The sequence below is a fragment of the Haemorhous mexicanus genome, chromosome 3, assembly GCF_027477595.1.
Source record: "Haemorhous mexicanus isolate bHaeMex1 chromosome 3, bHaeMex1.pri, whole genome shotgun sequence".
Lineage (NCBI taxonomy): Eukaryota > Metazoa > Chordata > Aves > Passeriformes > Fringillidae > Haemorhous > Haemorhous mexicanus.
In genome coordinates, this window is record NC_082343.1 from 61276937 (window position 1) to 61296451 (window position 19515).

The 19515-nt window shown below is 40.5% G+C and overlaps 1 protein-coding gene across 4 annotated transcripts; it reads right to left on the reverse strand.

Moving 5' to 3' along the window:
• Nucleotides 1-3942: 3942 nt before the first annotated feature.
• Nucleotides 3943-18380, reverse strand: TBPL1 (TATA-box binding protein like 1). Of its 4 annotated transcripts, none has more exons than XM_059842056.1 (7): nt 18243-18380; nt 12328-12514; nt 11615-11697; nt 10644-10707; nt 8757-8860; nt 8563-8657; nt 3943-5635 (listed from the first exon to the last, which is right to left on the reverse strand). In XM_059842056.1, the coding sequence occupies exons 2-7, from the start codon at nt 12460-12462 to the stop codon at nt 5565-5567; spliced, it is 552 nt and encodes a 183-aa protein (XP_059698039.1). In that variant the 5' UTR covers nt 12463-12514; nt 18243-18380; the 3' UTR covers nt 3943-5564. The 4 variants fall into 4 exon arrangements, with proteins under 4 accessions (XP_059698039.1, XP_059698040.1, XP_059698042.1 ...); XM_059842057.1 differs by lacking the exon at nt 18243-18380 and adding an exon at nt 18087-18226; XM_059842059.1 differs by lacking the exon at nt 18243-18380 and adding an exon at nt 17700-17866.
• Between the last annotated feature and the right edge of the window lie 1135 nt (nt 18381-19515).

Sequence of the window (19515 nt, forward strand, 5' to 3'; positions counted from 1 at the left end):
ACATGATCCCTCTTTATTTGCTGTCTCATAGCATTAAAACCACCTGACTGTATTCTGCACGGAAGGAAAAGTGACTTACTGACACAAATTAAGTTTTACTTCTGAGTAAAGCAGATCAGTTCTGATCACATTCTCACATGGTCGCACTTCTAGATACTGACATCACAAATTTATATGCACAAATCTAGTCAAGACAGTGAGCTCATGTTCAAAACCTGAAAAAAAAACTATTGAAGCCAAGGCCATTTTTTGCCTGAAGTCACTGAAAATTTAACTACCTCAGGATGAGAGCCTTAACTTTATAGCACTGATGTCTATGAAAATCTCTTTACCTGCTTCATGTTTATGCTGGAGGACAGTTATCAGTATCATGCATTCTACTGAGTCAGCTTCAGAATGAGAAATATTAAGGTGACTCTGGGTAGTCTTCTAGATATGCTGCCAATATAATTCTTATACTAACACCTGCCTGGGATTAAATCCAGTAATATTTAGTGTTACTGTATTTAAGACTATATTGCAGGAAATTAATCTATTTCCTGATACAGGACTTTACCAGGTAGTGGACTATTTGCATTTCCTTTTGCATCCACATTTGCTCTGGCTGGTACTGTGTTCTGATAGCTGCCTCCAGATAGCAGATGTTTGCACACACAGTCCAAGCCTGTACTGGCTTTTAAATTCTATTACATTGTATTTAGTGAAAGGGGCTTCTGCAAAATCTTTCTCAGCATTGCAGCTTCCCAGAAAAACCTCTGCTCTAATAAATTTTCTGAATGTTCTTACAAAACCAAATTTAACTCAGAACATACCATAGAAATTGTCTCCCCAGTTTACAGGTTTTAGGATCATTGCAAACTCTTCTAAACTTTTCCTATCCACACCTGTTAAGTGCAGAAACAAATAAATAAAAATGCCATATTCCTGAAGAAGGGATAGTTTCAATACTGGTTTTACTGATGAGACAGTGATAGACCTTCAGATAACTCCTACAAGTGATGATGCTGTAGTCAAGGATTTCTAAAATCATTATAACTACAGTCTCAATTGTAGTCCTACAGACTTAGCCTTATATAACCTATAAATGTAGCCATGTCTTTTATAACAAAGCCTGCACATCTGATGACACAGAGCTAGCACTCATCATCTCATCAGCTATGGAAATACAAGGGAGAAAAAGGATACATTTCACAAATCACATCCCTGGATCTCTGAAGCACTCCACAAAGAAATCTGTCCCAGATCTAAAATTATTCAGTATCTTCATCAATGGACTGGATTACAGAACAGAATATGCTTATTAAATATGCAGGCAACACTAAGCTGGGAAAGATTGGGTTGGAATTCAAAACTTTGCAAATCTGTGAAAAAAGCAGCACACAATTCTGAAAATGAAAGCACAAATTTCTCTGGTAACACTAACAGCAAGTCAGAGATTGATAAAATGGTGCTAGAAACGGCAGGAAAAGTTCCAGTAGCTGTGACAACCCACAAGCCAGCAATGAGTCAGAGTTATCAATCTACTGCCCTTAGCGGGGTGTATAAATAGAACCAACCCTTCTCTCTAAAGAATGTGAAATGAACTTTTTATGGCGCTGCCAGTGCTATGGCTGAGCACTGTGGGGAGTTTTGCATGGGCTCCACATGGAGAAACCAGGGACAGATGAACATTGCTCTAGGAAACACAATCACTGAGGAAGAGATGATTGATTGACAGGTAAGTTTATCCAAAGCACTGCTCCTCACACTGGAGGTGAGAGCCATCCCACTGGGACACACTGTCTGGCCTGGATCTCCTATTGAGCATGGAGGAGTTGGTAGCCAGAGCCTGGGTGGAGGCAGCACAACACAGCCAAGGAGCAAATGCCAGCTGGTGCCGATGGGAAAGGTGGGCTGTGTGCACACACAGAAGAAAGCATCAGCAGCAAGGCCTGTTCCAAACTGAGGTGGAGACCTACCTATTCAGAGCAGTAGAAAAAGGAGTGGTATCCCTGAGAATAAGCATACACCAGCAGATGCCCTTCATCATCAGAGGTTTTCAAACGTAGTTTTCACAGTCTGAGGCTCCCTTAGAACTAGAAGGACTGGTGGGCACACATTTCAAGGGATCCTTTATTTGCTATTATTCTCTTCAATACTACCCTGCAAGTTCGGTAGTGTGCTTTTTGGCTCTGTTATGGATTGTTACAAAGGCTTCAAACGGCTAGCATGGATCTAGGCAGCACTTCAAAAGAACCAGTGCCCATTTTAATACTTTGCAGCTCATTATTAGCTTTCATTTTTATTCTAAGAGACAGATTTCACACTACGTGACAGTACTAACAAAGCAAAATGTTCCTCCTTCTCCACAGATAAATTTAGGAGACACATATGCTTCATAAAAGCTCCAGATATTCACTGGTAGCACTCAAGAGCTTTGTAATTTGATTCAAAGAGGCAACCTAATCTACAACAGCTATTGTAGTTGTAATGGCCAAATCTTCATTCATCAGTTTGGGACTACACTTTGTCCCTCAAAACCTATTACAATTTTGTTCATTGTTCAAATACGTTCTGCTTTTTCCTTTTTAAAATTGTAAAAATAATAACTAGTGTTCCCTAATGGTGGTTTGTTCATTGCTCTTTGACTATGCACAAAATCCTTATTTATGTCAGGAGTGCCAAGGTTCACGTTATTTGACACAAACTGGAAAACTAGCAAGCTTTGCTACATATAGCATGCTGTATTGAATTCCCTCACTGTTGAACTCAAATTCATAATTTCATGGTTATAAGCCCTCTTAGAAGCTCAAGAAGTGGGCCCATGCAAATCTCACGTGGTTTAAAAAGGGGTTTAACAAGGTGCTGCACCTGGGTCCAGGCAACCCCTGGTGTCAACACAGGCTGGGAATGAACAGACCAGGAACAGCCCTGCCCAGGACTTGGGGGGGGGTCTGGTGGGTGAGAGGTTGGACATGACCCAGCAATGTGCACTTGGGTCCCAGAGAGCCAACTGTATCCTGGGCTGCATCAAAGCAGTGTGGCCAGCAGGGCGAGGGAGAGGATTCTGCACCTCTGCTCTGGTGAGACCCCACCTGCAGTGCTGCATCCAGCTCTGGGGTCCCAGTACAGGAAGGACATGGACCAGCTGGAATAAGTCCAGAGGAGGCCTCCAAGATGATGAGAGGGATAGAATACAGGTCCTATGAGGAAAGGCTGAGAGAATTTGGAATTGTTCATCTGGAAAAGAGAAGACCTAACTGCAACTTGCCACTCCCAAAGGTAACATCTAAGAAAGATGGAGAGGGACTTTTTACATGGGCATGTGGTGACAGGACAAGGAGGAGCAGCTTTTAAACCAAAAGAGGGTAAGTTTAGATTAGGTATAAGGAAGAAATTCTTTACTGTGAGGATGGTGAGGCACTGGAACAGACTGCCCGGAGTTGTGGATGCCCCATCCTTGGGTGTGTTCAAGGCCAGGTTGGATGGGGCTTTGAGCAACCTGGTATAGTGGAAGGTGTCCCTGCTAATAGCAGGGGGGCTGGAACTAGATAGTCTGGAAGGTCCCTTCGGACATAAACCATTCTCTGGTTTAAACACCTACAGAGTTCCAAAAGGCATTTATGAACATACTACTTACAACTTATGGCAAAGTTTTGTTTCTTTTTGTTCTGAGGGGATTTGGTGAAGCATCTCCCATACTATTCCTTCCTTTACATACTTTCTGCACAAAGTCACTATGGACAGCCCCAAGTTCTACATGGCCGCATCAGGCAGATGAAATCCGTAATCTGGCATTTGCTTCCTCCAGCTGCTCTTCCACCTTTCTTTGGAAGCTGTGATTTCTGGTACAGTAACAGCTCAGTTTACTATTTTTAGCACCCCCTAGGACTGAACATTACCTGCAGCATGCAAGAGCAGCATTACATTTCTCTTTAGTGAGATAGGGAAAAAAGACATACATACATTTATACATATTTATTGTATCTTTTTAAAAGTAGCATTTGCAGTTACTTTTAAGCATTCACCTCTCTTCTGCTTCAAATGTGCACTTACTGAGAGAAACATCTACTGGCTTCCAAGTCCAAGATTAATACCAATAATAACACATGCCAGAATCAAGCTTCACTGCTTGTTGGCAGCTCCTGTCATCAAAACAGTATACAGTAAGAAGAGTGTAGAAAAGGTCTGTGTTAATTGTTCAGCAATAGGCTGGGGCTGGATTAGAGTGACCACAACATCTTCTCCAGTTGAAGCACAACAATTTTCCTGAAGTTCACATTTAAATTTTTTTCTTTTGCATTGAGTAGGTAGACAAGGCAGTTGTTTTTTCTACAGTAGCTTCATAAGTTGATAACGTAATTAAGCTATCAGACAGTGTCCAAGGGCAGGCCACAAGGATGGTGAAGGGTCTGGAGGGGAAGCTTTATGAGGGGCTGAGGTCACTTGGTTTGTTCAGCTTGGAGAAGAGGAGACTGAGGAGAGACCTCATTGTGGTCTTCAGCATCCTCACGAGGGGAAGCAGAAGGGCAGGTACCGATCTCTTCACTCTCATGACCAGTGAGAGGACTTGAGGAAACAGCGTGAAGCTGAGTCAGAGGAGGTTTAGGACAGGTATCAGGAAAGTTTTTCACCCAGAGGTTGGACACTGGAACAGGCTCCCCAAGGAAATGGTGACAGCACCAGCCTGACAGAGTTCAGGAAGTGTTTGGACACTGCTCTCAGGCACAGGGTGTGACTCTTGGGGTGTCATGCACAGGGCCAGGAGTTGGACTCGGTGATCCTGATGGCTCCCTTCCAACTCAGCATATTCTATGATTCATCTACAGGAAAACACTTGCTGTAGATCTTTATATTTAGAAATGTCTTCTCTTCATGTAACAACAAGAAAATACTTGAAGTCTGGCATGTAGTTAAGAGAACTGGGAACAAACCAAATTTCATCCTCAGATAAACATACGTAACTACTATAGATTTCAATCTAGCCCAAGCACAAAGTTTTACACATACTACAAACAGAAACAGAAGGTATCAGCAAAAGACTATTCTTACATTGTTTCAAATTAATTTGCAACTATACAATTTTAATTGTAATATAAAAAGGGAAGGACCATAACAGAACAGTTATGAAGAGAAATATTTTCCAAACTTTTATTTGTGCACATTCATCAGGTGAAAAAGATAACTTTTACAGCTTCTTTGGTGCCCAATATTCAGCATACAAAAATGTAAAAGACTATTCACAAATAAAACACAAGCTCAAGCTAAAAAAAAATGTCTTAAAGGTAGTGCACATCGTGACAGCTTTGCTTATGAATACACAGAAATTACTGCAAAAATAAATAGAATGTCTTTTTAAAAGCAGCAATTTCATATCTTGTAAACTTCCGTTTTTACAATACAGCACTGTTAAGAGAAAAATCTGAAAGAACTGGAGTCTATACTGTGGCCATGAGCAAGTAAAAGAGTCTGTATTCCTCTGCTATGGTTGGTCCAGTTTTCCTTTTTGCTTTTAGTCCAATGTGCAGCAGTCTTTGAAGGTGCTTGGTTAGGGAACCTAACCATCAAGTGGTGAGTTACAAAATTTATTTCCTGCTTTCAAACACGAATGGATAAATCTGTTCCACAGCACTGGCAACAGCCTTTACGTTTGGCCCTAAGACACAGGTTAAAAAAAAAAAAAAAAAAAAAAAAAAAAAAAAAAAAAAGGCAGTAGGAAGAGAAAATTCAGGGAATCAGAAATTAAAATAACAACAGTACAGTACCTTTAAAAAAACCTTAATATTATTAGCAATCACAACCTCATACCACAGACAATAACAAGTGTTCCCCCATTTCTCCTAACTTAACAGATCTTCTTTGATCGCCTTTCATGTGAAAGTATTTTCTTGTAAATCTGCAAGATGTTCTACATTTGTCAATGGATAGATTACAATCAAATAATACTGATAATTCTGTCATTTAATTTCATAACAACTTGGCTGATTTTCAATTTACTGGCTTAAACAGCCCAGAGAAGAGGCTGAGTGGCAGAGGTAAAATTAGTTCTTTTACTTATGTCAATCTAGGAATTTGTATTTCTTCAAGCCTAGCCGCTCTTTGCTCTTGCTTTAAAAACCTACCAACAAAAGCTACTGGTAAATAATGCTGGATTTAAATGAAGTACATTTAAAGCAAGGTTATTATAGGTTTAAAAATTATAGACTGTTACTTTCTATCCCAGGTTCTGCAAATAGCTTCACCATTGATCTCAGGACAAAACCTGCAAGCCAAGGAATGGTTTTATCATCTCAGGATGAAGCATGTGAAGGTTATCTAACATGATCTGCGAGTATTCAGGCAAAGAAAATGAAAAATGACCTAGCAAGGCCTGCTAGTAGTACCAGACCACTTTAGCCAATGAAAAATTAAGATTGCAAATAAGTGAGCAGTAACCTACTGGAAGATTTAAATTCTGGACAGAAGTTTGGTGATGCAGGTAAAGGAGAACAGCATTTTCTCACATACTTTGATGACTAGGAATGCAGGGGTTTTGTAACCCCACTTTAGACGTCAGAAGTTTCTTCCAAGTACAGAGAACTGTTCAAAATTACTCCCAAAATCAATAACTGAAGCATAAGTTACTTAAGTAATTATTATTTTACATGCTCAGTCAGAAAGCAAATGGACAAGAACAGGATTCTTCCTTTATTTTCAAACTGGTTAAGTGAAGCACCCAGCTAAAACAAGCCTAGTCTTTTGGGTAGACACTGCACCCTCCTTAAATTTGGCTGCTATTAGAAAAGAAAGTTCTCAGGAAAGGAGAAGCCTTCAAAGAGTGAGAATATGAGTAGGCAAATAGTTCCAGCAAAAAAATGCTACTCTCTCTAAAGATGAAGAGATGGAAAAACTGGATCATCATTCTAGGGCATACAAGAGAAGGAAAAAAACTAAACAAAACAACACAACCCCCCTAAACAATCCCCTCATTTTTCATTTTGGAGTCAAAATGAAAAATGAGTTCTTTCTATTACATGCTAGTGATTTTTATAATCTTTTAAGAAAGTAACAAGATCTTTTTATACTTGTCTCATGACAAGAACTCACCTTCCTGTGTTTTTGTAACATTTCTAATTATGTATCTCAAAATTCTCTGAGGCAGAGGTATTATTACAAGTACTAGTACTACAGAAACATGAATCTTTAAAGGAAACTTCATCTGAACACACCTGAGAAGGAGTGCACTATGGCTGAAAAGTAATTTAAATAATTTTTATAATAAGAAGCATAAGACTTAGGACATTTTTTTCATTTAGAAGAGAGGCAAAGCAGAAGCCTAGAAAATCGACAGAGGTCTGTGTTAATTTTTCAAATTCACTGCAGCAACTAAACTAGAAGGATGCAAAACTTCTATGTTTACCATATTTACCTTCCTGTTTGAAAGGAAAATTCTAAAAATATGGAAGTGATTTTGTAAGCAATGAAGTAATAAGAATCTTACAGAGAAGCTGAATCTCATTAGGAGGCTGACAAGACATGCTGAGAGCTTTTTATTACTGCAGTGATACTGCTTCTTATTTATTTTAAATTTAGTTTCGAGTTTTGGCTAGACCAGTTGCACCGTTCCAAACATATACTGCAATCTTGAAGTACTTTTTAGACCTTCATTTTTAGATTACTGAATCTGATGGAAGTTTGTCTTCTTTAGAAAACACTGTTTCCAATATTTGTGGGAAATGTTCTGCATAAACATAGGCATTTGAATTAAGATGTGAAAATAAAAAAAAAAATCCTTACTCAGCTTCTGAACCAGCAGCTGAGCTCTAACAACTGCAAGACATAATTCCTGCTAACGTGAAACAAAATGTTTTTTTTTTTGTTTTGTACCATTTTAACATGTATTCTCTGAAAACCTGACTTCTTGTACCTGGACACTGGTGGTGGACATCTCACAAGCAAACAGAAAAGAGAATGAAAAATGAAAATGATGAAAAGAGAAGAAAAAATTGCTAGCCTCTCCAAGACCCAGGACAGCCATGTCTCTGATTACATGGGAAAAATCACTGATGCTTGTGATTCAATGGTTGTTCTCTTAGCTGAGCTTTAAAAAAAGAGAGCACAAGTCTGAAGAACTGTAAATATTGGTCAGCTCCATTTATGCTATACTATACAAAGTGCTATACTATCCTATGAGTTTTCCATAAATCTGCAGTTTGGAAATATGAATTTATGAAAGGGATGTTAATGCTAAATGCAGTGTAGTTAACATCTCTACAAATGGAAGAAAAAAAGAAAGAAAATTGAAATATTTAAATAAACAATAATTACCTGCATTCTTAAATGCTACCTTACTTTTGGTTTCATTGAAAAAACAGACTGTGTACATTTAGTCTAACTAATTTTTTGAACCTACCAATAATAACACTTTCTCTACAACTCTTCTGGCACTTTCATTCAAAAACAAACTAGGTGCTAGCACAGGGAAACTAAATCCTTTCAACATAATCGTTTGACTGTTTTAAAAATCTTGCTTTCCCAAACCTACTGGCTCTAAAGTTAAATATTCCCAACAAGTTAAATATTTATTTTTTGACATTAAAATACCTGTAACTGTGATACTGCCTGTGGAAAAAATCTGTAAGGTAGCTCTGAGAGATTTTATTCTGTAACACACGGCAGGATGAAGTTCTGGTTCATAACTAGAAAACAAAATGAAAAGTAAAAAAGAGAGATCTAGAACTGAAAAATAAAAACTTAAGAAGTAGTCCAGGACTAAAATTCTTTAAAATCCTACGTACCTCGCATGAGGTCTGTTATTCTTCGTAAATTCTGGCAATCTTATCTCAAAGGGCATGTTGCACACTGCTAAAACATTCACAACTTTAAAATCTGTGAAAATTACCTTTTCAAAAGAGACGGGGAAAAAAGACATTAGAATTTACAGCAAGTCAGATGCATGGGTTGCAAAAAAAAAAAAAAACAACCAAAAAAACCAAAAAAAAAAAAACCCCAAAAAAAACCCACCCAAAGCTACTACTTAGAATATTTTGATGAGTCAAAATTAGAATCTAGAGACTGATGTTTTTCTAATAGGCATCTAAAGAGTACTTATTGGACTCAGAACATTTAGATTATCCTTCTGTGGTGGAGTAACTGCTGAACTAGATACCTCAAAGTTGTATCATGGTCACACAGCAGTATGGTTATAGTACAGTTTAAGGATGAGACACAGATAGAACTCAAACTGATGTACTAAACACCTCCCCACTGAAAATAAACTAAATTTAAGAGCTCATGGAACATCAAAGTAAGCAGAGAAAAAGCTTAAATATTGTTTCAAACTTCTTTAATGCCTTGTTGCTATATACCATTTGGATTAAAGCTAAGAATAAGAAAAAAGGTGACAACTGTTTTGCTTTAAATGTCCAGCAGTGAGTAGAGCAAACTGGTTTTCTACTCTGTAACTTTTTGAAACCAAACTCAAACTATTTGAATAACTTTCAGTTATTCTCTACCCTATGGTAGATGACAACTTTAGATGACAACAAAATAGCCAACAGACAACTGCTATACAAAGAAACCGCACTGCTGACAGGTCAGTGTTGGCAACGTCACTGGGGAAACTTTTGCTCATTTTCTGAGGTTGCCTAAACTTTAAATGGCTGTTCTTGTTCAATCTACACTTCTTAGATATTAGAAAGATAGTTAGAAAGACAGTTAGAAAGATAGCTAGAAAGAAGCAACTTAGCCTTAAATCAACTTAATCTTCAAAATACAAACTGTTCACTTTATGACAAAACTTGGTATGTCCACCCTGGAAGTACTGTGCACTTCACTGACTTAACATTTCATTCCAGCTTTAAAGGGCTGGGTTCAAAGTACACATTTGTGACAGTAGGAGTGTCACACTTTAGCTGGGGTCTGATGCAGCACTACCAGCATAGGCTACCACCACTGCATTTATGTACTATAATCAAAAGTAGTCTCTGCCTGAAAATGACAGCTGCTGTGTCTATTTAATTGTTTGTCCCTAAATTGAAACTGTGTGTAAACAGCACAACAGACTATCAGGAAGTTTTAGAGCACCAAATCGTGTAATTTTAAGCGGTTCATGTTGCTGTTTTTCCACCCTTACTATGAAATGCAAGTGGTGTTTCTGACTGGTAATGTTAACCCAAATCCAGATAAATGAGGGTGTTTCCTGTCCTAAGTATTTTATTTGGCACATTTCCAGCTGTGCAACACGACAGTGCAGGAGCACTTTTCTCCCTTTCTCTTTAATTTAAGAAGCTCAAACTTGCCCTTATTCAGATGGAAATGGATCTGCTATTCCATTAGAAATGAGTGAAAATTATGTTCAAATTACAGTAAAGTTTCAGCATTTTCCAAATAAATCTTTTGAGACATTGTAAATTCTATCTAAGACACATCTGTTCATATATTAAACAAATTTTGTTGTTCATTATCCAGTGAAGAAGCACCGCTCTGAGCTGCCAAACAAAACTCAAATCCACAAAACAAAAGAGCTTCTCTTTAACCAGCATCTGGAAAATGTATTCCTACACAAAAGGGCCATTTGAGTGAAAACACATTAACTGCTAAATCATTATGCTCCCTCTTCTTTGTTTCTTTCTAAAAAAACCAGCATTGCTTGAATCATGAAAGTCCTTTTTCATCAGAATTACCTGAAAACCTAGTTTCTGTAGACTACGAGCTAGTCGTCTGGCACCAAATTTAGCTTCTTCTTCACTATAAAGGAGAAAGAAAAGGATTTAGCATTAGAAATAGAGTAGATAGCTGTGCCCACACACACACACACACCACAGTAGCTACTGAGACTACAAGATGAACCATTATATAATGTAGCACATCAACTGCGACCTCATGGACAGCCCTTACTTCATCCTAATGTAAGTATTACATTTCAACTAGATAGACATTCCAATGGAGTCCTTCATGCCCTATCTGCAGAATATCTTGGCTCAAGCTGAAGTGAGAGACATGTTTTAATCACACATGATTTTAAGTACCCTTAACTGATAAATAAGATCATGGGTAGTCTGGAGTTAACAGCCGGAACAATCCTTTTTAATTTTGGAACAGAGATCATACACAGAAAGTATGCAAATTTACTATTTTACCTTACCTTATCCTTACTTCAAAATGCAAACATATCTTAAAGGAATCCAGATCTTAAGAGTTTAGTGAGTGTCAGATGTCTCTGAACTGAGAGTCTGCTTTGCTTCTTTTGAGTCCCTCAACACTTTAAAACTTGATTAAATTCAGGTGTGGTTTTTTGAAAAAAATAAAGACATGTCTTCAGGAAAGGTCATCCCTTCCCAAGTCTCAACTTCTAGCTAAACACACAGAATTCTTAAAGGCTTCTCAAATCTCTTTAGGATTTTCTTAACAAGGCAGTTTTCCCTGCTGTTCTCCCAAGAAGGCTAAATTGATGTTGTTTAAGATTTCAGCCTATCTGACACAAACACTTCACATAGAAAACTTCCTCCCAAATATATAGCTTGACAAGGATCTACATGTGATCCAGTGTGAGCCAATCTAAGCAGCAGCAAGTACCACCTCTTCTTCATTTACAATGTTGTATTTTAAAATACACAAGGATTTAGAGGCAGAGAAAGAATCTTCATGAACTCACCTTGTGGCTCCTGTGCAAATAACTTTTCCTGAGGACCAAATTGTGGCCGTAATCCTAGGTTTCCTAAGCTTCATTAAAACCTTCTAAAATAGAAAAGTAGAAAAATTGGAAATTAGCAGTAATTCAATTTCATACTAGAAAAAAAAAAATTACCTGTTACCCAAATCAACTAAAGTTACACAAAAACTCCCTTTTGTTTTGATAGGCTTGAACTGCTCCTTCATCTCTTTCAGTACTTAAAAAGCCTAGCTCCTGAGAAGAGCAAAATAAGCATGAAATAGCCAATGACTCAGTGTACACAGAATAGATTAAATGAAGGTATTTTTCACTGAATAAAAAGCTGAAAACTACAAGCACCATACCGATTTCTTTTCTTATTACAGTGATTTGATATTGCTGACTCCGTAACAAGACGTGTTTTCTTGACACAGCCATCAAATTTTGGGAGGCAAGACAGACCCTGAGGTGTAAGAGGCCTCATCACATACCTTGTACCCAATATTCACCTGACCAAATGCTGTCTCCTGCGACAGCATTTCATCACTCCCATTTCTGTACAAGTAATGTATTAGTAACTAAATACCTAAATACCTAAAAAATAGAGAAAGAAAATTCTGCTTTTCTCTATCCACCATACACAGGTATTAGGCAGAAGAATGTTTAGCTTAAGGAACATTTCTAAAAACAGATAATTGGTATGCTGAATCTCTTACCCCAACATCACGCTTGTATATCACATTTGCTCCCTCTAATGCAATCTTCCTCAAGTTTAAATGACATCTTGTTCTAAAAACACACACTACATTTGTGATTAAAATGTCCAGTGCAACATCACTGTCTGCATCCATTGGGGTGATTTACAACTCAATTTTCCCACCAGTTCACCACGAAGATCACATCCTGAGAAGGAAAAATGATAAAATTAAATATACCAATAGAAAATTGCCTGTTAATACCATTGTATACATTTGCCCCTTAAAAGACACAAGAAGCAGAAGTCACTACATTCTGACTCATTTAACAAAGTGAGGGGAGGGGGGAGGTCTGCATCCTTTGTGCTCGAAAATAGGAGGTAACTTGTTCAAAGCCATGTTGCCAGACTTAACAGAAATGAAGTACACAGACACATATATATAAGAGCATTTTAAATTGCCAGTTAAATATGCTACAATTTTTCCTAAGTATATTAAGACACTGTAAAGATTACTGAAACTTCTTCCATAGCTCCAGTGGATAATCTTTCCTCAGCTCATTTGAGGATGTCACTAGACACCTCAGGAAAATACACTTCTCTGACTGCTGAAGTTGATAATTCTGAACAGTTTGACATTAGTGTTGGAATGGATGGATGAGCCTATGAATAACTTTGAACTAATACCGGTTACACAAACAGCAGTCTGTAGACAGCCTGCTACCACAGCTTTCCCATCTTCATCCAGCACTCTTGGCCTATCTCTCCCAATAATAGCTTAAAGCAAGCTACACAAAATGTCCTGGTGGCAGCAGCAGCCTGGGCTGACTGTCTGCACTGCCCACAGGAAGCCTTTGTACGGGCAGAGTGAGATGGAATGCTCCTGAGGAAAAGCACGGGTAACGGCAAAGGCACGGGATGGCCGCCCAGTGCATGCACTGCAAACCTAAGGCACCCAGGAAGCATCCATGCTCATCAAAGACAACACTCCTCATACACACAGCTCAGCTGGGAAAGAGAATCCTAACTCCAGCAGCTGGGCTACCACCCATCCCAGCCCAAGAACACCTGACATCTCTTCTGGAACCATACACAGCCAAGACAGCAGGCATCTCAAATAGATCTCAGGTGAAGAAATGAGAAGGGACAAGAGCAAGATCATTGGTACACAGTGAAAAGGACTTACATAAATATTTAGCAGTATTTCATCCAAAATAAATAAAAAGAAAGCAAAGGAAAAAAACTCCAAAAACCTGTCACATCTGTGAAATGCTCTGCATGGTCACTGCCATGGAAGAAGCAGGACATTGTGCATCAAGAACAATAACAAATCTAACTGACTATGATGTATTTATATCACTTTAAATGTTTTCGTCTTATGTTCTATATTAAAAATCTTCAAGATACAACATTAATGCTATTATCAGTATTTTCATCTGACTGTGCCTTCCTAAACATCATGACATAGCCTGTAATGGAGGACTCAAGGTGCATCTTTGACTACCACTGACTGACAACACAGAAGTAAAAAACTACATGGCAGATGTGCACAACGTACTGTGTCAGCTGCTGTGGTGGTTCCTGCTTACACTCTGCAGCTTGTTCCCTGCTGAAAGAATTATTCTGTAATTGTTGGCTTGTCCAATATAAGAAAAGGCAAGATGGATGATAATACAGAAAAGAAATGAAAAAACAGCAAGAGGAAAACATAAAAACCAAAGGTTATGTGTGGGGGTGGAGGGAATGCAGGCAAAGAAGAGAACAAACAGTAACTAATTAGTACTCCCAGATCTCTTTTTAAATCTTTTTTATTGAACCAAAAATTACATGAATCCTCAAAGTTAGAAATTACTTATCCCATCTGGTTTTGATGGACTACTACAGATTGGGAAAGTAATTTATGGCACCAGAGCCAAAGATAGCACATGTGCAGATTTTGAATGGCATGCAGGCAGGGCCAGCATGGAGCTGGAACCCGTGGCATCTTCTGAGAGGCATTTGTTTTCCACCCTGGCTTCAACTCCTGGCTCTTACTGGAACCCAGGAAAGATTGTCAACAAGATACCTCAAATCAACAGCATCTCCCAATTATCAGCAAGCATCTGCTGGCACACTCAGTCTCTATCTACAATCTGAAAGAACATCAGAGTTGTGCATACCACCAAAAGGTTGCTAACATCTAAGCAAACCATAGTATTGTATGATAATGTCCCCATAAAACATGGCTTATCTTAAAAAGATCCAGGGAGAAAAGTCACCTACTCATTCAGAACAAATGAAAAAAGTGGTTGAAAAGAGAGGAAAATTACAATTTAAAAGGAAAAGATCTATTATTAAGGCAAAAAAGGCAGCTGTGGAGCTTTCAGTAAGGATGTTTTCAGCAATTACAATGTATCTTGGTTAGAAGTACTATCTAGTTGCATGGATAAAAAGACGAGAAAAATTACACAGATTACAGTGGTGTGCCTGCATTTTAATTAGCCATGTTCTGAAAGCCCAAGACAACAGACACTAAGGGAGAGGCTTTTTAATTTCAACTTCTATATATTATGTCAGTCATTTTGAACACACCCATTCCTAGTAAGCATACAAATACAATGTTAAAACTCTTTCAAGGCATGGTTTGGAAAGACTGGGCAAATCAAAATGTTTCTAGGCTTGGATACTTGTGATCAAGCAGTAAGTAAGCATTAACATATCACAGTCTTTGATTTAAGCATTCATTTTAATGTCTCACACCTTACTTACAAAAAGGAAAAAAAAAAAGCTACAGAGATGATGTCCTGTTACATTTCTTTCAGAAGCCTTAAATAACTTCAAATTCAGAGGAACCATGAGAACAAAAGCAACTTAAACTTTCCAAAAAATAGAAATACATGGACTACATAAAAAAAAAAAAAATCTGAAGAACATATTTGCGAAAAAGGTCTAACAACGTCCAAGAAAGAAAGATGTTGCTCTTATTACACGTATCTCCAGCAAGCATGACCAGCTGGAACATTCTGATCCTCCTCTTTCCCAGCTGTCTCTTGTATTTTCTGCTATTCATACACAGTACCGTACCACTGACTGTTATTTCCCAAAACTTGAATTTCTGCATTTCCATATTTTTTCTGCAAAATGGGGAAAATAGTGCTCATTACTTATAAGCCTATTTATATTCCATACTTATGCAGTTACACTCGCAGAACAGAGAGGCTGAGTAGAAACCAAACATCAGGTTCTTTCCAGTTCTGGATTTGCAAATGCTTAAATTGAGCTCAGCTTAGGTTTTGTTGCTTAATTTTGCCCTTTGAAGGTTCTCTCATCTGAACTGTAGAATTTTGGCAGTCTAAATCTCATTTCTAAAATTATGCTTTGCCAGCTAATGCTAATTTAATAATAGGCTAAATTTGAAAATAATTTGTCTACATGTACAGCATTTCTTTTAGATTATGTACTTCATTTGACTTTCTCCAACACAAGAAACTAGCTAACTTTGATTTCAAATTGTTTTGAGCCAGCTTAATACAATCTATCCTGACAGAGGAAACAAGCTGAAATATCTCTCTGCAGAAGTTTGCATTATTTTGTTTTATCAGGGAAATTTTAGAGGATCGTTCTTTCTTTTTAACATAGATTTCAGGGATACATCTGAAATATTACCCTAAGAGAAAAAAAAAAAAAAAAAGAAGGAAAAAAAAGTAGCTAGATTAAGCATGATAACACAAAAATAAAAACAACAACAAAAGCTAATGCAAGGGAGTTTGACACTGTAATGTATCCTACTCTGAAATTAGAGAAACTCCACAGAATAAGAAATACTTTGGAGGGAGGAATGAACACTCAAGTTCTTAAAGCATTACCTCTACATCCACTGTTAGAATCATAGACACACTATTTTAGATACTCTGTAAACACACGTGAAGACAAAACACCCTGCACGGAAATCTACAATCTTAAAAAAGCCAGCAGTCTGTCTTCAGAAAGTTCCAAACCAACCACAGCACCGTCATCAAAGAAAAAGGAAAGGTACTTGGGATGGGGTATATAAACAAAGTATTATTTTAAGCTCTTGACTACCTTTGATCCAAGAAACTCAGAGCTATAAAGGTAGATGGTGGATATCTAACAATGGTTATGTTAATGTCAGAACAGTTTAATAAACACCTTTTTCACCATCAGCTTAAGTATAAGCAACTTTTACTGGTTATTTTTAACCTTTCTCCAAAGCAGCTCACAAACTGACCAACTCCACAAAGAATTCCATCAGCCTAGCTGAAGAGGTATTGGTCACTACTGTGCCAGTAGACATTTGTCAAACTAATGCCTGAAAGGCATCTTTGAAGAAGTTAACATGAACTTCTACAGGACGTTTCCATATGAGAATGGAGAATAAATAAAGCCTGCCAGGAATGGGGAGAGATGATTACATCTTTCCACTGAAAATGTACTTTTAAAGATTTGTGTTCAGCCCCTCAGGAAACAGGTCCATATGGAACGCTGGAGGTGACACACCTCTGAAATCTGCTGGAATTCCTAGGCTCAGTAAGACCACAGTGGCTGGTGAATGACTCTCTGAACACAAGAGCAACATAGTTACTATTGTCTGGGCAGAACATCCTCTGCTCCAAACAACTTTCTCAGTTCCAGCCACTGAGCTAGTGGTGCATGCTTTTACTTTCTGTTGCAATGGCAAGTTAAACTGCGCCTAAAGCAAAAGGCCATCTTGAAGCTACTGTTCTCACCTTTCAGGATTTGCAGAGTCATGACTATTTATATTTTGGGGGAGAAAATTTTCAAATATGTGCAAAGCCAGTATCAAAGCTGGGATTTGTTCAATTAGATCCATGCAGAGAGTGATAATACCAGCTATATCATAAGCAAGTAGGACATCAATCCTGCTCTTGGATAAGCCTACTGAATCTCCATAGGATCGTCCAACACAAATCCATTTGCAAGAATAAAACCAAAGAGTATATAGAGCAAGACAAGAAAGCATATTTTAAATAATTCATTACACGCCACTTTCCTCAAATCTTTCTCTCATCAAAAGATCCATTCATATTCAAAGCAAGATGCACTTGAACTCAAGTTTGTGCCATCTTTCCCTTAGAACATCCAGGAATACCTGAATGCCAAGCATTAAGAAGAATCCTTTTGGTCTTTATAATATGTGGAAAATCATCGTAAGTACGACAAAAGTCCGAACCAACAAGTTCGGTGGACATTCCAACATGATGAAACGTCGTAAGAAAAGAAAAAATGTTTAGCTGTAACAAAATATTTTAAGGCAACGGGCAAGCCTCTCACCCCCTCCCAGTCAAAAACATTTTTACCATTTGCGCGTCCCAGCTGAAGAAGCACGAATACCCTTCCTATTCCCGCTGCTGGGAATCCCACTCAAATACCTACATGCGCCAGCGTCACAACGCTCTGGTCAACAACTATTTCTTCTGTCCCCTCAACCCCAGCCCGAAACTTGTGCGGCCAGCACGGCACAAACAAAGCGCAGGCAGCAAGGCGGCCTGGCCACGCCGAGCTCCGCCGCTCGGCAGCGCCGGCTTGTGCGGGCATCGGCCGCCGCAGGGCACGGGGCCGCCACAAAGCCCTCGGGGCCGGGCGCGGGCCGGCTGGGGAACGGGCCGTTCCCCCGCAGGATGCCCTGCCCCTTCCTCCCTCTCCCTGCCCCGGCGGCCCCGGCCACGCACGCCCTGCTGCCCCGGGCGCGATCGGCACCGCGGCGGGAGGCACCGGCAGGGCCGCGGCGAGGCGGGGGAGGCCCCGCGCCGCCTCCCTCACCTCGGCCGGGCAGGGGCGGCGGCGGAGAGGGACAGGACGCGGGGGCTCAACGGCGGCGGCGACTGCGGCCGGGCCCGCGGACCCGAGACGGCGGCGAGGGGGAAGCAGGAGGAGGAGGAGGAGGAGCGCGGCCCGTCGGCGGGCGGCGGCCGTTACCGTGCGGGCGGGCGGCGGTCGGGGCGGGGCGGGGCAGGGCAGGGCGCAGTGCGGTGCCGGTCAGTGGGTGCCGGTCGCCCGGCGGCGTTCCGGTTGCTGAGCCGACTCCCCGCGACAATAAACATCCCCCAGCGCCGCGGGCATAGACGCGGCGCGGCTAGAGCGGCCGCCGGAAGTCGCGGCGGCGGGAGGGAGGGAGGGAGGAGGGGACGGAGGGGGCCGCGCTTGCAGCGCTTCCGCTGTCGTCCGCCGCCCCCGGAGCCGCGGTACGCCCCGGGACGGGCCCGCCGTGCGCCGCTCCGCGCGGAATCGCAGAGCGGGGCACGTCTGAAGGGACCGCAGTGGATCATTTGGTCCGACCTCCCTGCTCAAGCAAGGGTAGTTCAGAGCACATGGCACAGGATTGTGTCCAGACGGTTCTTGAGTGTCTCCGGTGAGGGAGACTCCACAACGTCTCTGGACAATCTGTTCCAGTGCGCGATCAGCCGCTCATGTTCAGCTGGAGCTTCCTGTGCATCAGTTTCTGCCATTGTCTCGTGTCCTAAAGCTTGTAGAACTGATAACAGGCTTCAGCTCGGCCACATCCGAGGCAGCGCCTTTGCCAGGGGAGCCGCTTCAGAGCTGACGCAGTGTTTGGTTCGGACGCTGTGAACACTCGTGGCACGAACGAGGCATTTCTGTGGGGCGCTGGCCTCGGCACCCCTTCAGCTTGCTGCAGCCCCCTGGTCTCTGGCCTGGCCACTGCACACACTGACTGAACCGAGCGGTCAGCCTTGATCTGACAGGAGCCAGCAGGCAGCGGGGCTCGCTGCAACAGCACGCTGCCAGTATTGCTGCTCCATACGTGCATGCTGCACTGCAGCAGGACTCTGGTCACTGCATGGTGCACGCTTAGAGGGCAGACAGAATGGGACATGTGGGCACAGTGTGGATGCCTGCATGGCACTGGTTCTCTCTGTCCAGGATGGTCCTCTAAATCTGTCACTGTCCCACCTGTGCTGTCTGTAGGGAGAAGAGCATGTGATGAACTACCTTTCAGTTAGTTACACTTAAATTTTCTCTTGAAAAAGCTGTTCTGCTTCATATGGGAGTCCAGGAATGTGCCTGCAATGTGGCCCATTAAGGACTCAACACCCAGCCTGACGAATGAAACAGATGTCAAGTTGACTTCAAATTTAGAAAGAATATTGGTCTTTATATGAAAATTATATAATTGTATATTTATATGGGTGTACTACAGAGTATTCACTGAACTGAAAATTTTCTGAAACTG

Excerpts from the sequence above, each read along its gene's own strand:
- TBPL1 (XM_059842056.1), bottom strand. The coding sequence starts at position 12,462 with ATGGATGCAGACAGTGATGTTGCACTGGACATTTTAATCACAAATGTA. Across the intron at positions 11,698-12,327 it reads TATACAAGCGTGATGTTGGG|AAGGTTTTAATGAAGCTTAG; the intron begins GTAAGAGATTCA and ends TTTCTATTTTAG. Across the intron at positions 8,658-8,756 it reads AATAACAGACCTCATGCGAG|TTATGAACCAGAACTTCATC; the intron begins GTACGTAGGATT and ends TTTGTTTTCTAG.